General features: G+C 45.5%; 1 protein-coding gene across 1 annotated transcript; it reads left to right on the top strand.

Moving 5' to 3' along the window:
- Positions 1-2,148: 2,148 nt before the first annotated feature.
- On the top strand, positions 2,149-20,058 carry LOC121869840 (cleavage and polyadenylation specificity factor subunit 6-like; the record flags this gene model as incomplete). Its single annotated transcript, XM_042371412.1, is given in 3 exon segments — positions 2,149-2,336; positions 17,997-18,563; positions 19,773-20,058. Coding segments are annotated over 2 exon segments (528 nt in total), but the record flags the coding sequence as incomplete, so codon positions are not given.
- Between the last annotated feature and the right edge of the window lie 1,088 nt (positions 20,059-21,146).

Here is a 21,146-nt window from a genome sequence, read left to right as displayed (position 1 = left end):
TTGCAGGAGGCTGGAGGCGGCCACCTTTTCTAAAAAAAAAAAAATAGTATTAGTAGTAGTAGTATATTTTCTCCCGTCAGGTCTTGATGTGGGTCATTATAAAATGACCTGTGCCGGGTGGGATGATGCCCGTAAAAAAAAATAAAAAATAAAAAAAAAAAACATTGAGATTCTCGATGGAAGTTTTGCGCCTCAGGAATAAGTCTGTTTAGGAGGATTCGGGTGATAATCTTTCCTGCTATAGACAGCAGCGAGATCCTGCGGTAGTCGCCACAGTTTGACTGGTCTCCCTTTTTCTTATAAATACTGAAAATGGAGGCTTCTTTAAAAGCTTAGGGATTTTCTCCTTTCCAATATATTCTCCAGGAGAGAGTGTAGACGGCTGGTAAACAGAGGTCCTCCTGCTTTATACACCTCGGCTGGGATTCCATCAGGCCCTGAGGTTTTATTATTTTTCATCTGTTTGATGGCATTAGCTACCTCATCCAGGGATGGACGACAGCTTAGGTGAGTCAACTCTGGATGCTGAGGGGATTCGGGTAGTCAGGACATCAACACCGGTGTTTTGGTTGACCAGCGAGTGGTAGTGCTCTTTCCAGCACCGAAGGATGCCGTCTTCGTCTTTATTTACGGAGTTGCCGTCTGATGAGTGGAGGGGAGCGCACGTTTATCATCGACGATTACATTAATTTCCGGGTCATTTTCATCAAACCAATCCTGGTGTATTCCTTCCATCTGGCCGAGGGTCTCTTTGCAGGTTTTTGTCATAACAATGTCGAGAATACCCCATTTGGCACTGGGATTTAGGCTGTCTGTTGTCGGGTTGTGTCTCAGACCATGTTCAAGCTGCTCTCTGAAAGCATGTGCTATGTCTGGATCCTCCAGACGCTTATTGTTAAAACCTCTTCGGGGCTTGTTGACTTCGCCGTTTTGGGGCGACGTGAAGTGAGAGCTTGGCTCTGACGAGCCGATGATCAGTGTCGCAGTGGTCTGAGCCATGCATGGCTCGGGTAATGAGTACATTTCGGTGATCTCTTTCTCTAATAAAAATACATTCAATGAGAGGCCAGTGTTTGGATCGTGGGTGTTGCCATGAATCCTTGAACTTGTCTGCCTGCCTACACATGGTATTGGTGATAGTGAGGTTGTGTGTAGTACAATTGCTGAGGAGGAATAGGCCGTTGGGATTACACTTGCCTAGTCCATTTCTCCCTATGATTCCCTGCCAAATGTCAGCATCTCTGCCTACTCTGGTATTGACGTCTCCTAGGAGCCCAACCTTATCGTTTTTATGAATAGAGGTTAGCACTCTGTCAAGGTCGGCATAAAAGGCCTTCTTGATGTCATCCTCTGCACCCAGTGATGGGGCGTATGCACTGATGGGGCATATGCATTGATGAAGAAGGCATGACACGAGCATTTCAGTTAGCCTGTGTAGGATGCATTGGCAGATCGCAAAGCCAATATATAAATGCTGTTTCTCTCCACAGCAGGCTTACCCTTCCAGAAGAAGCTATAACCAGATCCCCTTTCTGTGAGTCGAATTTAGTATAATCGTCATCAACTGTTGTGTTGCTGACCTCACCCATTCCTACAGAGACTGACCTGACCGTTCCCAGGCGACCTCACCTAGGTACCTTCTTAACCCCTCATAATCCGCCAATCGAAAGTCCGGGACTCTGACCATATTGTCATTATTTTTCGTTTCCAAATTTATGGTAAACCTGATTTCTCTGTGATCACTGTTCCCTAGTTCTTCCCCTGTTGTCATATCTCTGACACTACTTTCTTTATTTGTTAATACTAGGCCTAATATATTGTCACCTTTAGTAGGTTGTGTAATTAGTTGTTTTAAAAAATTGTCCTGTACTGCGTAAAGGAAGTCTTCAGATTCATAGTCATCTATAATGTTGTCCCAGTCAATAATTCTGAAGGTGAAATCCCCATGTAACATAACTCACCTTCCCTTACCCTCCAAGAAGAGTGATAATGATTATAACAACAACTACAACAATAACATAATAATAATAATAATAATAATAATAATAATAATAATAATAATAATAATAATAATAATAATAATAATAATAATAATAATAATATATTAATAATAATAAATTCTAACACTGTCTACCGCACCCGCAGGAGCAGTGTGCAGGTGGTGTTGGTGCGGGAGAATGCGGTCAAGTCTCGGCACCGCAACCTGACCCGTACCGCTTCGAGTACCATGCAGCCCAGTTGGAGAAGTTCCTACAGGAGTACCGCTGCCTTCAAGAGCAGCTGATCCACATGAAGCAGTCATACGAGGCCCAGCACCACCGAGGGTCTGAGCCAAGGTCAGTTACGAAGTCAATGAAGGTCATCTGTGAGGTCAAGAAAGGTCAGGTGTGAACTTATGTGAGACAGTTTTATGGTAGGTCAGGTTGGGTTAGGTGGGAGTCAACTAGGGGTAAGTTAGGTCAGATTAGGTCAGTTCGTGTCAATCATGGGATTATGTAACAGCAGGTAGAAGCAGGTTGAGTCAGATAAGGTCAGGTAGAGGCAGGTAGGGTGAGGTAGGAGTAGTTGGAGGAAGGTGGGGGCAGGTAGAGGTAGATAGGGTCAGGTAGAGGCAGATGGAGGAAGGTGGGGGCAGGTAGGGTAAGGTGGGGGTAGGTAGAGGCAGGTAGGGTCAGGTAGAGGCAGGTGGATTCAGTCACAAGGGAAGGCCCAAACAAGGTCAAGCAGCAAGGCCACCCAGGTCAAAAAATCGGGGTTCACTGACAGAAGTGGAACAAGTTCACCGAGTGCCGGAAAGAAAGAGGAAATTCAACCGACTCCTCCACCAGCCAGATAATGTTTAGATGGTGCCGGATGGAACCCATGAGATATAACGAGGCCATGACATTTAACACAGAGGAATAGAGACAGGGGAAACAGACAGAGGCGGAGATAAACAGATAGACAGACAGACAGAAATAGAGTACACAGAGAGAGAAATTAACACAAAGAAACCGAGACAAACAAACAGACATACAGAGACAAGTTTAAGCAGATAAGAGGACAAACAGACAAACAAACAAACAGATACATTAACCCTGAAGGACCGAGGAAAAAGAGAGAGAGAGAGAGAGAGAGAGAGAGTCTGTATCGAAAACTGTCATGTAAACTGCGAAAACCAATAAACTAGTGGAGGATTCTTCCTGTTAGACTGCGTGGACATGACTGTACCTCCATTAACAGTCTTCCTGGTGCTCTAAAACAGCTGATTTTTGTGATTGTTTATACCTGTGTGTAAGAGGTAGAGAGAGAGAGTGGGGGAGGGAGGAAGAGAAGGAGGAAAGGAAGGAAGGAGGGAGGGAGGGAAAGAGAGAGATAGGGTTAATGCACATCCGACCAGGGACGGGTGTTTTAAATTTTTCTTATGTAATCGTTTCGTTAATGTATGTGAGTGTGTATCTCTGTCTGTCTGTCTCTGTCAATTTGTGTATCTCTGTCTGTCTATCTGTGTCTATATGTTTATGTGTGTGTGAGAGTGTGGCAACCTGTGGTGTAATGGTCAGCATGCTCGCCTCAACAAGCAGGCCGGGTTCGATCCCGGGCAGGGTGAAACTATGGGCAAGTTATTTACGTCATTTCCCTTTGTCTACTCAGCAGTAATTGGGAACTTGAATGTTAATCGATTTGCGGATCGTGTTCCCGAGTAATGGTTACCCAGTGCAGTTGGTGAGTTGTCCGGTCTTCTCGGACTATTCCTTGACACTGGGTCATGCAGCTCTTTAACTTAGGGTGTGGTTGTTGTGTTGGCGACAGCTTCTACGCCTTAAACAAATTCACTCCTCTGTGGCCCTTGGGCCGGTCATCCTCGTCTGTGTGAATCTCTTTACCGTATACTTTTGGCCAGGATATTCACTGCTTTTCAGAGACCTTTGATTAATATTTCCTTTTATATTTTTCTACGCCTGTTTTTAACTCTTAATATTCTTACTTATAAGCAGTTTGTGTTGCTCTCTCTCTCATATGATTCGAACTTCATACTCGGAAATTAAATAGATAGATAGATAGATAGATAGATAGATAGATAGATAGATAGATAGATAACCATCGAAAAAAATAAAATATTTATCTCTCTTTAAGATAACAAAAGATCCATTAACGTTTGTAGGGCAGCGATGATTTAGGTGTATTATTATTGAGCCGAGGAAAACGTCCTGCCTTACCAGAAGTTAATTCCCTAAAATTTAAGAATACCAATTGTTTACATGCATTGTTTATCTTTTTGTTCATATATTGTTTTCTTTTGATTTTGTTGGATGATATAAAACCCCCTTAGTATAATGACCATTGATAGGGCTATTGTTTATGTGGTGGTTATGACACCTATGTGTATTGTTTACGTCACGCCACTGTCTACCTTATCTCGAGGGTGAAGACAATGAGGTTACTAAGGGAGGGGGTAGATGATTCTTCTGATGGTATAGAGTAGACTAAGAGACAGGCAGACAGACATATTATCTAAGTAGACCAACAGAGGGACAGACAACCAGGGAATCAAGTGGAATAACAAACAGACATATACATAGTTAGACAGACACAATCAGGCAAACAGAAACAAACAGACAGACAAACACAGAACAAACACAACAGACCTTCCAGCCTTAGTCACATCCTCAGCAGGTTACGTGTGTGTGGTGGGGGGCTGGTAGTGTAGGTGGGTGACCAGCACGATGTATTGAGACCATCCCCGCCCGCCCAATTATAGTGATAAATGGTATAGGTTGTGGCTGGCTGGCGGTGCTTGAGAGAGGTCACACAGACAACCTACTGACCAGGAACAGACAGGTCATACAGACACCCACTGACCGAACAGACAGGTCACACAGATCCCAATGACCACAGGTGGTAGACAGGTCATACAGACAATCTACTGACCCGGTCGTACATAATGTTGAGACAACCTACTGACCAGGAACAGACAGGTCATACAGACAACCTACTGACCAGGAACAGACAGGTCATACAGACAACCCACTGACCAGAACAGACAGGCTCACACAGACAACCTACTGACCAGGAACAGACAGGTCACACACACACCCTACTGACCAGGAACAGACAGGTCACACAGACAAACTTGACCAGAACAGACAGGTCACACAGACACCCTACTGACCAGGAACAGAGAGGTCACACAGACAACCTACTGACCAGGAACAGACAGGTCATACAGACAACCTACTGACCAGGAACAGACAGGTCACACACACACCCTACCGATCTAGAACAGACAGGTCACACAGACAACCTACTGACCAGGAACAGACAGGCTCACACAGACAACTCACTGACCAGGAACACAGGTCACACAGACAAACTCCACTGACCAGGAACAGACAGGTCACAATAGACAACCCACTGACCAGAAACAGACAGGTCACACACACACCCTACTGACCAGAACAGACAGGTTACAGACAACCTACTGACCAGGAACAGACAGGTCACACAGACAACCTACTGACCAGGAACAGACAGGTCATACAGACAACCTACTGACCAGAAACAGACAGGTCATACAGACAACCTACTGACCAGGAACAGACAGGTGGTCACACAGACAACCTACTGACCAGAACAGACAGGTCACCAGACAACCTACTGACCAGGAACAGACAGGGTCACACACAGACAACCTACTGACCAGGAACAGACAGGTCACACAGACAACCCACTGACCAGGAAACAGACAGGTCACACAGACACCCTACTGACCAGGAAACAGACAGGTCACACAGACAATCTCTACTGACCAGGAAACAGACAGGTCATACAGACAACCTAATGGACCAGACACAGGTCACAGACAACCTACTGAATTGGTGTTCTGACAGGTCACACAGACAACCTAACATCTGTGAAACAGACAGGTCACACAGACAACCTACTGACCAGGAACAGACAGGTCACAGACAGCCTACTCACCAGTGGAACAGACAGGTCATACAGACAACCTACTGACCACCACGAAACGCACAGGTCATACAGACAACCTACTGACCACGAACAGACAGGTCACACAGACAACCTACTGACCACGAACAGACAGGTCATACAGACAACCTACTGACCAGGAACAGACAGGTCACACAGGACAACCTTACTGACCAGGGAACAGGACAGGGCTCAGTTACTAGACAACCTGGGTATCGACCAGGAGTAGACAGGGCTCATACAGACAACCTACTGACCAGGGGAGCAGACAGGCTCATACAGACAACCTACTGACCACGAAACAGACAGGTCATACAGGACAACCTACTGACCAGGAAATCAGACAGGCTGCTACAGACAACCCACTGACCAGAACAGACAGGTCACAGACAACCTACTGACCAGGAGTAGAAGGTGGTCTAGCAGACAACCTACTGACCAGGAACAGACAGGTCACACAGACAACCTACTGACCAGGAACAGACAGGTCATACAGACAACCTACTGACCAGGAGCAGACAGGTCACACAGACAACCTACTGACCAGGAGCAGACAGGTCACACAGACAACCTACTGACCAGAGCAGACAGGTCATACAGACAACCTACTGACCAGGAACAGACAGGTCATACAGACAAACTCCACTGACCAGAAACAGACAGGTCACACACACCTCTACTGACCAGGAACAGACAGGTCGGCCACAGACAACCTACTTATTCAGGAACAGACAGGTCACACAGACAACCTACTGACCAGGAACAGATGGTCACACAGACAACCTACTGATCAGGAACAGACAGGTCATACAGACAAACTCCATCCTCGGACCAGGAACAGACAGGTCACAGACAACCTACTGATCAGAACAGACAGGTCATACAGACAACCTACTGACCAGGAACAGACAGGTCACACAGACAACCTACTGGACAGAACAGACAGGTCATAAGACAACCCTACTGGATCAGGAACAGACAGGTCATACAGACAACCTACTGATCAGGAACAGACAGGTCATACAGACAACCCAGTACTGACCAGAACAGACAGGTCACACAGACAACCTACTGGATCAGAAACAGACAGGTCATACAGACAACCTAATGATCAGAACAGACAGGCTTCATACAGACAACCTACTGACCAGGAACAGACAGGTCATACAGGCAACCTACTGATCAGAAACAGACAGGTCACACAGACAACCCACTGACCAGAACAGACACAGGTCATAGACAACCTACTGACCAGAAATAGACAGGTCATACAGACAACCCACTGACCAGGAACAGACAGGTCATACAGACAACCTACTGACCAGGAAACAGACAGGTCACAACACACAGAACCCAATTGACCAGAACAGACAGGTCACACAGACAACCCACTGATCAGAAACAGACAGGTCATACAGACAACCTACTGACCAGGAACAGACAGGTCATACAGACAACCCACTGATCAGGAACAGACAGGTCATACAGACAACCTACTGACCAGGAACAGACAGGTCATACAGACAACCTACTGATCAGAACAGACAGGTCATATGACAACCTACTGATCAGAATGACAGGTCACACAGACAACCTACTGACCAGGAACAGACAGGTCACACAGACAACTCACTGACCAGGAACAGATAGGTCATACAGACAACCTACTGATCAGGAGTAGACAGGTCATACAGACAACCTACCGACCAGGAAACAGACAGGTCACACAGACAACCCACATGAGTAACAGACAGGTCACAGACAAACTCCAATGACCAATAGAACAGACAGGTGATACAGACAACCCACCACCGAATTCTAGAATGACAGGTCATACAGACAACCTACTGACCAGGAACAGACAGGTCACACAGACAACCTACTGACCAGGAACAGACAGGTCACACACACAACCTACTGACCAGAACAGACAGGTCATACAGACAACCTAATGACCAGGAACAGACAGGTCAAGGCCAGACAACCTACTGACCAGAACAGACAGGTCATACAGACACCCTACTGACCAGAAACAGACAGGTCATACAGACAAACTAACCGACCAGGAGCAGACAGGTCACACAGACAACCTACTGACCAGGAACAGACAGGTCACACAGACAACCTACTGACCAGGAACAGACAGGTCACACAGACAACCTACTGACCAGGAAACAGACAGGTCACACAGCAGACAACCTACTGACCAGGAACAGACAGGTCACACAGAGAACCAACTGACCAGGAGTAGACAGGTCATACAGACAACCTACTGATGAGGAACAGACAGGTTTCATACAGACAACCTACTGACTAGAACAGACAGGTCACACAGACAACCTACTGACCAGGAACAGACAGGTCACACAGACAACCTACTGACCAGGAACAGACAGGTGTCATACAGACAACCTACTGACCAGAAACAGACAGGTCATTACAGACAACCTACTGACCAGGAACAGACAGGGTCACACAGACAACCTACTGACCAGAACAGACAGGTCATACAGACAACCTACTGACCAGGAACAGACAGGTCACATTGGTGACAACCCACTGACCAGGAACAGACAGGTCATACAGACAACCTACTGACCAGGAACAGACAGGTGATACAGACAACCTACTGACCAGGAACAGACAGGTGATACAGACAACCTACTGACCAGGAACAGACAGGTCATACAGACAACCTACTGATGAGTAACAGACAGGTCATACAGACAACCTACTGATGAGGAACAGACAGGTGATACAGACAACCTACTGACCAGGAACAGACAGGTCACACAGACAACCTACTGACCAGGAACAGACAGGTCACACAGACAACCTACTGATCAGGAACAGACAGGTCATACAGACAACCTACTGACCAGGAACAGACAGGTCATACAGACAACCCATTGGGACCCAGGGGAACAGACAGGTCACACAGACAACCTACTGATCAGGAACAGACAGGTCATACAGACAACCTACTGATCAGGAACAGACAGGTCATACAGACAACCTACTGACCAGGAGCAGACAGGTCATACAGACAACCTACTGACCAGGAACAGACAGGTCACACAGACAACCTACTGACCAGGAACAGACAGGTCATACAGACAACCTACTGACTTGGAACAGACAGGTCATACAGACATTCTACTGACCAGGAGCAGACAGGTCATACAGACAACCTACTAACTTGGAACAGACAGGTCATACAGACAACCTACTGACCAGGAGCAGACAGGTCATACAGACAACCTACTGACCAAAACAGCCACACAGACAGGTTGCTTGTAAGAGCCAGGCAGGTTGCCCACAAAAGTCAGTGAGCAAAACAGACATGTTCTACAGATATGATGCACAAACAAACCAACTTCTCTAACATAAAATGACCAGAAACTAACAGGTTTCACACACAGTCCAGTGACCACTGACCAAAACAGACAGGTTATATGGGACAGAAAAAAAAGGTTGCACAGACAAGTCACTGACCAGCACAGCCACACAGATAGACTACACAGACAGGTTGCTTGTAAGAGCCAGACAGGTTGCACAGAACTAGCTAGTGGCCAGAACAACCATTAAGAAGGGGGAGACAGTAATGGTATTATGGTGTGAGTGAAGGAAACGACCTGGGGATATCTCTTGTGCCCAGCGAGGTCACACACACACACACACACACACACACACACACACAAACCTTCATACATTAAGAATATGTGTGTGTGTGTGTGTGTGTGTGTGTGTGTGTGTGTGTGTGTTGGGGGCAGTGAAAGTAACCCACGTTTTTCTATATATGATCTCTTCGACCTGTGTATATCCAGTATATACAGTATATTCTACAGTGTATATCTCCCTATATAAACGTTGAGTATCTTGTACGGCTTTGAGTATAATGAGTTTACCGGAGGATAGATATTTGTCTGATATTAACTTTGTGGCTTGTGTTTGTTGTCATTTATAACAGCCAACGTGTGTACTATACTAACCCGCCAGCTTGTGTTAGTGAACGGCAGTGAACGGCTTGTTTACAGTATAGTGAACGGCAGTGAACGGCTTGTTTACAGTATAGTGAACGGCAGTGAACGGCTTGTTTACAGTATAGTGAACGGCAGTGAACGGCTTGTTTACAGTATAGTGAACGGCAGTGAACGGCTTGTTTACAGTATAGTGAACGGCAGTGAACGGCTTGCAGAGGACGTTTTGTGTGTAGTGATCGGCAGTGAACGACTTGTGTACAGTATAGTGAACGGTAGTGAACGGCTTGTGTATAGTAAAAGGTAGTGAACGTTAGTGAACGGCTTGTGTATAGTAAAAGGTAGTGAACGGTAATGAACGGCAGCGAAAGGGTTTTGTTAGTGAACGGCAGTGACAAGCTTTTGTTTGTGTTATTGAACGGCAGTGAACGGCTTGTGTTATTGAACAACAGTGAACGGCTTGTGTTAGTGAATGGCAGTGAACAACTTGTATATAATGAATAGCAGTGAATGTCTTGCATATAATGAACGGCAGTGAACGGCTTATGTACAGTGAACAACAGTGAATTGCTTTGTATAATGAACAACAGTGAACGCTTTATGTATAGTGAACGGCAGAGAACGGCTTGTGTACACTAAATGGCAGTGAGTATGATTGTGCACAGTGAAAGTCAGTGAAAATGTTTGTATAGTAAACGGTAGTGAGCGGCAGTAAATGGCTTATGTATAGTGAATGGTAGTGAACGGTTTGTGTAAAATGAACGGTAGTGAACGGCTTGTGTATCGTGAACTGCAAGGAGAATGTTTGTGAACATCATATTTGTATTTTTCCTGTACAGTACACTGAATGTTGAATTGAATTGAATTGTAACAGTTTATTTAGCCAGAAAAACACAGATACAGAGTGGATAATAATTACAATATTAACATGGCTGAGCCAGTTGAGAACCTGAGCTCTCTTTGAGGCACCTGATATATACTATACATTTATCTCAAGGAAGTATTATGAAACATTTAGTAACATCTGGAATAGTACAATAGCATGGTGGTAATAAGAACATCTCATAATGTTGCCACGGTTATCACTTCAATATTTATTTACTCTATTATTTATTATTTATTATTTTATATATATATTTTATTTATTTATTTTTTATTATTATTTTGTTTATTTATTTATTTATACATACATATACACATACATATACATATACACACACACACACACACACACACACACACACACACACATATATATATATATATATATATATATATATATATATATATATATATATATATATATATATATATATATATATATATGTGCAGTAACAAGGTTGAACAAGAGGACAGAGCTTTCAGGATTATGTCTAGTTGGCAATTATGTTTATTGCAATGGTAATTACGTATTTATTTACATGATAATTTCCGATAAAACGGTTTTGATGGTACAATAAAAGCAGGTACTGTAAATATAGTAAGTGTTACAAGAAGTGTTAATACTTCGACAACAGATATTTTTTTAGAGATGATTTAAAGGAAGGGAGCGTAGTCTTTGCTGGGATGGGTGGGGGTAAGTTGTTCCACACCTTCACACCATGATATTTTATGGAGGTCTGGGACTGAGAGGAGAGCATGAGGGGTGGTCTTAGTAGCTCTGGGTGCCTTAAGTTGTATCTCTGATTATTCCGGAATTGGAAGTACTTATTGTCAAGCAAGTGATTGATAGATTTGTAAACAAAGAGGGCACAGCAGTAAGTGTTAATATCCTCGAATTTTAAGAATTTCAATATAGCAAATTTTTCGTTTGTGTGATCTGTTTTTTTTTCAAGTAGGTCAATATCCGTGCAACTCTCTTCTGTGCAGTAACCAGAGATTGTGTTTTTGAAGAGCCAGAGGCCCCCCATAGTGTGTGACAGTGTATCAGGTGTTGGTAAACAGGATCATGATAGATTTCTTTCATTGCTGTGAGAGTGAGTGACTGTCGAGTGTGATACATGATATTTCACTGTTTATTGACTTTACTGTGAATGGCTTGTATGTGGTTTCTCCAGTTAAGTTTCTCATCAACAGTAACTCCGAGGAATTTAGTATTTTGTTCGCGTTTGAGGACTATATTACCAAGGTACAGGGGGTTCAAGTCTGGAGGTAAGTTTTTTCTTCTGTGAATGATCGTGTAGTGGGTTTTCTCAAGGTTTAAGGTCAGTTTATTACTTATTACCCAGCTCCTGACTTTAGTTAATTCAGTGTTCATAGTTCTCATCAAGGAATGGAGGTCTGAGTTGCTGGCATAGAGGTTACTATCGTCTGCAAATAAGTTGTATTTTATGAGTGAGCTGGCGTGGACTATGTCGCTTATGTACAACAAAAACAGTACTGGACCGAGAATTGAACCTTGGGGGACTCCATACAAGATTGGCGAGGAGTCAGATTGATGGTTATTATAACAGACATACTGCATCCTGCATCCTGTTCATGCTTTGAAAGGAGGCTGGTATGGTCGACAGTATCGAAGGCTTTACATACACGGTCAAAAGTAATCATCAACTCAACCACCCTGCCCTGGCCGGGTCCTTTCTGCACGGTAGGTTAAGTTGGGTGGAGAGAGGCAATGGTCGATTTGGGGGAGGGGTGTGCGAAGAGGAGGGGTGGGGGAGGGGTGTGCTAGGGGGAGGGGTGTGCGAGGGTGGTATGTGATGTAAGTTGGTCATCAGAGAGGGAGAGAATTGAGAAAGTAGGAAAATTCTTGAAAAAATGAATAGAAGGATGGATGTAATTTGTTGTGTTTTTTCTCACTATATTTACCTTAGATTTACATGCTTGAAAGAGTGGTACTGTAGATGTGGACCCTTATTTTATGAGTACTATTATGTGCCTTCTATTTCCTTGTTTATAAGTGTTTCAGGCTGTTGTTCAGGTTTTAATCGGCAATTAGATATTTATAATAACATTGATATGAGAAATTAATATTGAATAAGAGGGTGGAATTCACATTTATTTTTAATATTTACCAACACTCGCACTCCTCCCCAAAATCTCAAGTAAAGGCACAGATAACTGAGGGAAAGTTAAGTCCGTAGGACTCCTCCCTGGACACCCGGCCTTCTGGTTGGTTGGTTGTTTAGACTCTAGGCCTATCAACATATACCCTCACTACTATGTGGCCCTTGACTTGCGCCTTCCTACCTTACCCGGGTCTGGATTACTTTTGACCGCAACTGTACATAATAATGATTGCCCCTAGTGTACGAAGATGGCCGGCACAAAGGCCACCTGGGCGTGAATTTTTTTTAAGGTGTAGAAACTGTCGCCAACACCAAAACCACACCCTAACTTAACGAGCTGCATGACCCAGTGTCAAGCAATAGTCTGATAAGACTGGAAAACTAGCTAAGTGCACTGGCTAACCATGACCCCGGAACACAATCCGCAAATCCTTTAACACAAAGGTCCCCAATTACTGCTGGGTAGACAGAAACAAATGGCTAAGAGAAACTTTGCCAGATGTTCGCCCTGCCCTGGGATCGAACCCGGGTCCACTTGCTTGGAGGCGAGCATGTTGATCATTACACAACACCACAGGTCGCCACGACCTACATACATACATACTACTTACTACTACTTTGATGTCACTCAGAATCGAGTATGACGATCATCCAGCAATGATAAAATGATATGAGTTATTAAGGATGTCACCTACTTTGGTGAGTACTGAGATGACTAAAGAGGCCGATACGGGACCGGCAACGTCGTTCACTGATGTTGCACATGTAGGGGGCTACATCTAGTGCGGGTTGGGCGGCGGCAGCGTCATTCCGGCGTTGGTGCTTGTCTGCCTCGTTATGCAGACAAGTATTGTCACCTTCTTGTGTGGTGCTCCTCCAAGCGTTATGGTATGGAGTAATCGTCTCCCATGTGTAGGGGTCAATTTGGCACTTTCAGGTTTGTCTTAAGACTATCCTTATACCTTTTCAGTTGCCCGCCGGCATTACGTTTACTATTTGTCAGGTGACTGTAAAGTAGCTACTTCGGCAGTCTACTGTCGTCCATGCGGGTAATATGGCCAGTCCAGCGTAGTTGTTCATGGATAATGATAGCCTCAGTGCTCCTATAGTTGGTGTCAGGAAGAATACTGGCATTTGTTCTCTTATCTTCCCAGAGAACTAGGAGGATGGAATGTAGACTACATTGGTGAAAGTTTTAAAGTGCCTTGAGGTACCTCCTGTATGTGACCCATGTCTCACTGCTAAATAACAGGATGCGGAGGTCCACTGCTCGATAGATGTGAAACTTTGCAGATAATTTCAGCTCCCTACAGCTACAGACACGGTTTCAGAGTCTGCCAAAGGCTTGAGAAGCACATCTGATCCGATGTTGAATCTCTTCATCGATGTCGGTGGTGGTGAACAAGTGGGAGCCGAGATACCGAAAGTGGGTAACATTTGAGAGGGTAGTACCTTTAAGCTGGATGGATGGTGGAGGTGTGTCTGAACCAGGGGCAGGCCAAAGTGTGAGTACGCATCTGCGCAGATGTTCAGGATCTCCTGTAGGTCGCGTTTAGTGAAGTTCAGTAATGGAATCATCTTATGTTGAAAGGACCCTTCATCCGGTACTCGATGTCCACCCCGCCGGATAAATTGGCACTGGCATGAGAGTAAGTAAGGCAGCCAAGAAAATGGAAAAGAGAGTTGGTGCCAGTACACACCCTTCTTTAACCCCCGTTTGGATGGGGAAGACCTCAGATTTGGTGCCGTTGTGCAGGACACTGCCGTTCATGCCATCGTGGAGTTTCCTCACAATCGTGATGAATTTTGTATGGGCAGCCAAAACGACTGAAGGCCCATCAGAGAGCTTCTCTGTTGACCTAGTCAAATGCCTTGGTTAGGTCGATGAAGGCCATGTACAGGTCACGGCACTGTTATCTGCACTTCTCCTGTATCTGGCGAGCAGCAAAGATCATGTCAGTGGTGCCACGTGATGGTCTAAAGCCACACTGAGATTCTGGGAGGAAGTTTTCCGCCTCAGGAAGAAGGCTGTGTCTGAGGAGGTGGGCGATAATCTTGCCAGCTACGGATAGCAGCGAGATCCTGCAGTAGTTGCGACAGTCTGACCAGTCTCCCTTGGTCTTATGAATATTGACGATGGAGACGTCTTTAAGAGTTTGGGGGATTTCCTTCTTTTCCCATAAATTCTCCGGGAGAGAGTGCAGACGGCTGGTAAGCAGAGGCCCTTCTGCTTTATACACCTCGGCTGGGATTCCATCAGGCCCTGAGGCTTTATTATTTTTCATCTGTTTGATGGCAGTAGCTACCTCATCCAGGGATGGAGGATAGCTGAGGTGGGTCAGCTCTGGATGCTGAGGGACCTGCTGGGTAGTCAGGACTTCCAAATTGGTGTTTCGGTTGTGTAGTGAATGGTAGTGCTCTTTTCAGCACTGAAGGATGCCTTCATCGTCTTTAATCAGGAAGTTACTGTCGGATGAGTGTAGCGGGGCTATACCACGAGCGATTAGCCCATTAAATGTTTTACTTGAAATTAAAAATGTAGGCATATTGTGCTGATCTGTAAAGTTTTGTGGTTTACAAGCTTTATTTTAACCAGTCGTTCTTAGATTGCGAAGTTAGTGCTGGACCGCCTCTTTCTTCTTGCCGAAGGTATCAGCTTTGGTCCGAGACTGTGGGTTCTTCTGCCAGTTAGTTAAGGCAGCATATTTTTCATCAACGAGTTCATTGATTGCCAGGACATTTTCATTAAACCAGTCCTGGTGTATTCTTTCGATCTGGCCGAGGGTCTCTCCACAGGTTTTTGTCATGACAGTGTCGAGAATTTCCCATTCGCCACTGGGATTTCGGTTGTTTGTTGTCGGGTTGTTTATCAGCTCATGTTCAAGCTGCTCTGAAAGCATGTGCTACCACTGGATCCTTCAGACGCTTACTGTTAAAACCTCTTCTGGAGGCTTGCTGCATTGGCCGTTTTGGGGCGACATGAAGTTAGAGCTTGACTCTGACAAGCTGATGATTAGTGTTGCAGTGGACTGAGCCACACATGGCTCTGGTGATGAGGATATCTCGTCAATCTCTTTCTCTGACAATGCTGTAGTCAATGAGGTGCTGCTGTTTGGATCCTGGGTGTTGCCACGAACCTTTGAACTTGTCAGTCTGTCTAAACAAGGTAGTGGTGATAGTGAGGTTGTGTGCGGTACACGTGCTGAGGAGTAGTATGCCGTTTGGATTGCACTTGCGTTGTCCATTTCCTCCTATGGTTCCCTGCCAAATGTCAGCATCTCTGCTAATTTTGGCATTGAAGTCACAAAAGAAGCACAACCTTATTTTCTCTGGGGATCGAGGTTAGCACTCTGTTGAGGTCGGCGTAAAAGGCCTCCTTGATGCCATCTGCATCCAGTATTGCGGTGTATGCACTGATGAAAAAGGCATGACGTGAGTGATTCAGTGGGAATCGGAGCGCCATGGGGCGCCCGTTGATCCCAATAGGCATTTCAGTTAGCCTGTGTAGGATGCATTGGCGGATGGCAAAGCCAACTCCGTAATTGCGGTTTCTCTCCACAGCAGGATTACCCTTCCAGAAGATGGTATAGCCAGATCTCCGTTCTGTGAGTTGACCCTCATCTGGGAGCCGGGACTCACTGTTGGCTGCGCTGTCGATGTTATACTTAGCCAGCCAAAAGGGTCCTCACATTTCATGCAGCGAGTATAAGAGGTTGCATAGTTCTGTTTTTGGGGGGATCTGTGATTATGATTGTATTTTTGACCACATAAGGATGACCTTACTGGGTGCAGTTGCCCAGTCAGGTTGGTTTTTAGGCAGGCTATGTTTAGGGTACTTTTTCTAGTTCCCTCCCCATGTGGGGTGAGCAGAGTGGCTCCTCGAAAGGGATGCTCAGTCGCACAGACAGGACCGGATTACGCTGCCACCTAGATTTCAGTGCTAAAACGACCATCTTATCTGTGCTTCCCATGTGCAGATTTCTGTCTAGAGACTCCCGGCAGTCATCTCTGCCTGTCCCCGTCGCCACTCGTCCGTCACCATAGGACTTTTGGGGTATAGGAGTTTTGATGATGATGTGAGGTATGATGAGCTGGATGATGGCTGTGCGTGAGTTGATTTATGTGGTGAGGCAGGAGTACAGGCTGCAACCACACATCTGGCTCACCTTTTTCCTGATCCAATGGTGCAAGTGTTGCAACGGCTGGGGAGAGGGTGAGTTGCGATGGACTGCCGATAGCCCAGTTTTGTTGGGTTTCGCCCTAGTAGCCTGTCCATCAGGCATTGCCTTCGTCTGCTGGTGTAGTCGTTGCGTTCCCATGGTGGTCACCTCTTCCACCTATACTGCCGTTGGAATATTTTTGGAGCTCTGTAAGCATGTCTGCCTGATGCAGGGCTCCACCGCAGATTTTTCGTTCGATGTTTACTTCCATAGTCTTATACCTACCAAGGTTAATCCACAAGTCAGTGGGGTAATGGTTGGTAGGCGCCTGGACGTGTCCACATGCAGTGGGCCTATGTGCCGTTCCTCTGGGGCCCACTGCGACTCCGAGATCTCCTGCTGGTCTAGTCTGGGCCCACAAGGCACCCAGCTACGGTGTGTTGCCACGAGGAGGCACAGCAGGAGTCTTGATGGTGAAGAGGCTGTGTACTGGCAGGGGAAGACTTATACAAGTTGCTTCCCTGTTCACCACGAGAGCTAGCCAGCGGCGGTAGCTGAAAGCGAGAGGCAGCAAGAGTACTTGCGCCTTAACACTAACATAATCCTGCCATACTAGCTGCATTTCACCACCGTATGTGCCAACACACACACATATATAAACACACACACACACACACACACACACACACACACACACACACACACACACGTCAAACGGACTTGTACATACACAAACACAAATAGATAAACATACACACAAATTTTCGATCGACGGTACTCTCTCTCTCTCTCTCTCTCTCTCTCTCTCTCTCTCTCATAATATGGACCATATGCATTATACTCACCTAACTTCACCTGACCCTCTCTGACCTTCCCAGATTGGAGTGTTGCCCCGAGGGTCTAGGAGCTGTAGGTGGACCTGCTCCTCCACCACACGTCGCAGGTATCCCCCTACACGTAGGTGCTCCTCCTCCTCCTGTAGAAATCCTTCCACCACCTGTTGAAATTTTACCCCCTCCCATGGGAGCTGTCCCACCCCTAGGAGCTCCATCGCCGCCTCCGTCATCATCGTCAACGAGGCCAACCGCATCGTCCTCGAAGTCCTCCTCCAAGGGACCCACTATGTCCTACAGTGGAGGGGACATCAACCCTACTGTGACCCACTCCCCAAACAACCATCGACTTCAGCACCATCAGAACCCCTCAAGTCAATCCTGAAGAAGACTCCTGAAATAGGGAAACAGCGGCAGCAGATGAGACAGCAGCAGCAGCAGCAGCAGCAGCAGCAGCAGCAGCAGCAGCAGAAAACAGAAGCAGAAACAGCAGCAGCAGCAGCAGAAACAGCGTAACTCAAGTGCCTCTCACGGCGACGACCCAAGCACTGCCCCGCCCCCCTCCACTGACCCGCGCCCGTAACTCACCTCCTTTGGCGCTGTACTGTACAGGTGAGTTTTGTTTACCTAACTGTGTAGGGTAGATACCCGGTTTAACAGAGAGAGTAGAGTGTCCAGACACAAGTAAAGGAAGGAAGAGAGCGAGAGAGATAGAGAGAGAGTAGAGTATCCAGACACACGTATAGGAAGGAGAGAGAGATAGAGAGAGAGTAGAGTATCCAGACACACGTATAGGAAGGGAGAGAGAGAGAGAGAGATAGAGAGAGAGTAGAGTATCCAGACACACGTAAAGGACACGTAAAGGAAGAGAGAGAGAGAGAGAGAGAGAGAGAGAGAGAGAGAGAGAGAGAGAGACCCTCAGCCACCTGTCAGCGGTGGATCCATCATCAGGTAAAGTCTTTTATCCCGGTCTGCTTACCTTGATAAATACACTGCTCTCCCTCCCTCCCTCCCTCCCTCCCTCCCTAGGAGCATTGGAAGAGGAAGAGAGAGAAGAGGCGACTGGGAGAGAGGAAGATAGGAAGAGTGAGATACGGGGAACGTGAGAGGAAGAGAAGGAGGACAGGAAGAGTGACTTATAGGGAATGAGTGAAGGAAGGAAGGGTTAGACGCAAAGGGAGAGAAACGAAGGAAAGAGAATGTGAGAGAAAGAGAAGGGGAGAAGGGAAAGAAGACAATAAAAGTGAATTACAATGACGAAGAAAGAAAGTAAGAGAAGTGAAGGATAGAGACAGAGAGAGGAGGAGGAAGAAGAAGAGAAGGAGATACTGGGAGAAAGAAAGAGAAGGAAAAGAAAGAAAGAGAATCATATGAGGATGTCTTTGATCGTGGTAAAAGCTCACCTAACCTACAACATAGATTCTCAGAAACTCTTGAGCTGTGAGGATAAATGCAACTGACTCACTCACAAAATGTATATATAGTGCCCTAAGACTGTACACTAACTAGATACGTTCTCCCGATGACGAGAAACGATGGCTTGAGAATTCTTGGTTCGAATTATAAAAGATTTTATTATTTCAACGTAAATGGGAGTGAGTTTGTTGATATATGAAGTCACTGTTTGTCTCACCTGTAGTCTCATTAAGATTTTTCAGGTAAGGTCCTTTGAGAATCTATCACACGTCTCTCACACCCGAGAGGAGAGATAATAATTTACGTGTCTCTCAGGGTCTCGTTGTCTCGTAGAAATCTCTCTACTCTCGTAAAATAAGACATTAATTCTGGATTGTAGACGACTCTCTCCATTTATCTTTCCAGTTCATGGCGCTCTCCGACCTGATTCCTGGACTGATCCCTCTACGGTAACCATGGCAACGATGGCGACGTATGACAACCACGGCAGGGGTGATAACGTTTGGTAACTACGGAAACAGTGGCAAAGTATGGTAATCATGACAACGGTGGAAACGTATGGCAACCAAATGGAAATTGGCAACGGGCAAGACTACTGCAGGGCTACATCAACAGCGGCAACTTACATAAGACATCTAGAGAGGAATATAAACAACGGCATCGTCTATAAGACATCCAGAACCGGAAGAAACTCTCTAGGATAAACAGTAGGAGATAATTAGCACCAATGGGGCAGAATACAGTCTCGTCCTATAATCCTGGTATTAAACACTGCAGGGAACTGAAAGCTCCTACTACACGAGTATCGCTCCCGGAACTCCGCTACTGCTCCTGGTAACGATGTTAGATGTTGTAGAGGTTCTTTAAAACTGTTGGGAGCGTGTTTGATGAGGATAGCTCGCGTCACACCACAAGCTGACCAAATATCCCACCAAAAATATCCCTTATGCTCTTACCTGAGGATCAAAGGACTCTATTTGCCTCTCAATTAGTGTGTCATTAATAACGTTATTTTTTTTTCATTAAACAGGCGTCAACCACCTGTCTCTTTCTGTCTCCCTCCACTGACGGGGGAGATATAAGTCGTCCTCTGCGTCATTGGTTACACTTAGTCAATACAGGTGACTGAGTTCTCGTTATCGTGAAGCAAACCGCAGCAGCTATGACCTCCCACAACCAGGTTCAAGGTCACGAGGTCATGATATTTACGTACAGGAACACACAACACCACAAGTCGATGGTCTAAGCCAACCCAAGCCAACTTAACCTAACCTAACCTAACCAATACATGCCACACGGTTAGTTAGTTAGTTGTATATCTGAGATAGTCATTCATGTGTGTTCACTTCATCTTCCTGAACACCTCTGGATGTTTCGGGAAGCGGTAGTGATACTCGAAAGGTCTGAAAACACACCCGATTGAGATGTCTTCCTTCTTACAAACTCTCTCTAAGTTCTAAGATTCAACCGTTTTGAATATTCCAAGTTTGGACAACGTCTTACTCACCTTAGCCCATGTCTGGCGTGAATCAGAACCTAATCATCTATCTGTCTGTTTGTCTCGACGATTTACGAGTTAATATCAGAAAATATATCTAATGCCACGGGTGTTTCGTGAACTAACAATGAGATACTGTATATGAGTTGGAAGTGAAGTGATATATGAAGAAACCCCAATATGCGGCAAAAGTATACATGGTGAGCTGTACATAGTCATCTCTTGTGCACTGTATATACAGTATATAGTTTTTGTCTATAGTGTTACTTGTTTAACTGTGA

Source organism: Homarus americanus, unplaced genomic scaffold (genome assembly GCF_018991925.1).
Source record: "Homarus americanus isolate GMGI-L3 unplaced genomic scaffold, GMGI_Hamer_2.0 scaffold32583, whole genome shotgun sequence".
Taxonomy (NCBI): domain Eukaryota; kingdom Metazoa; phylum Arthropoda; class Malacostraca; order Decapoda; family Nephropidae; genus Homarus; species Homarus americanus.
Note: the sequence above shows the minus strand (reverse complement) of the source record. Positions and strands in the feature narration are given on the sequence as shown.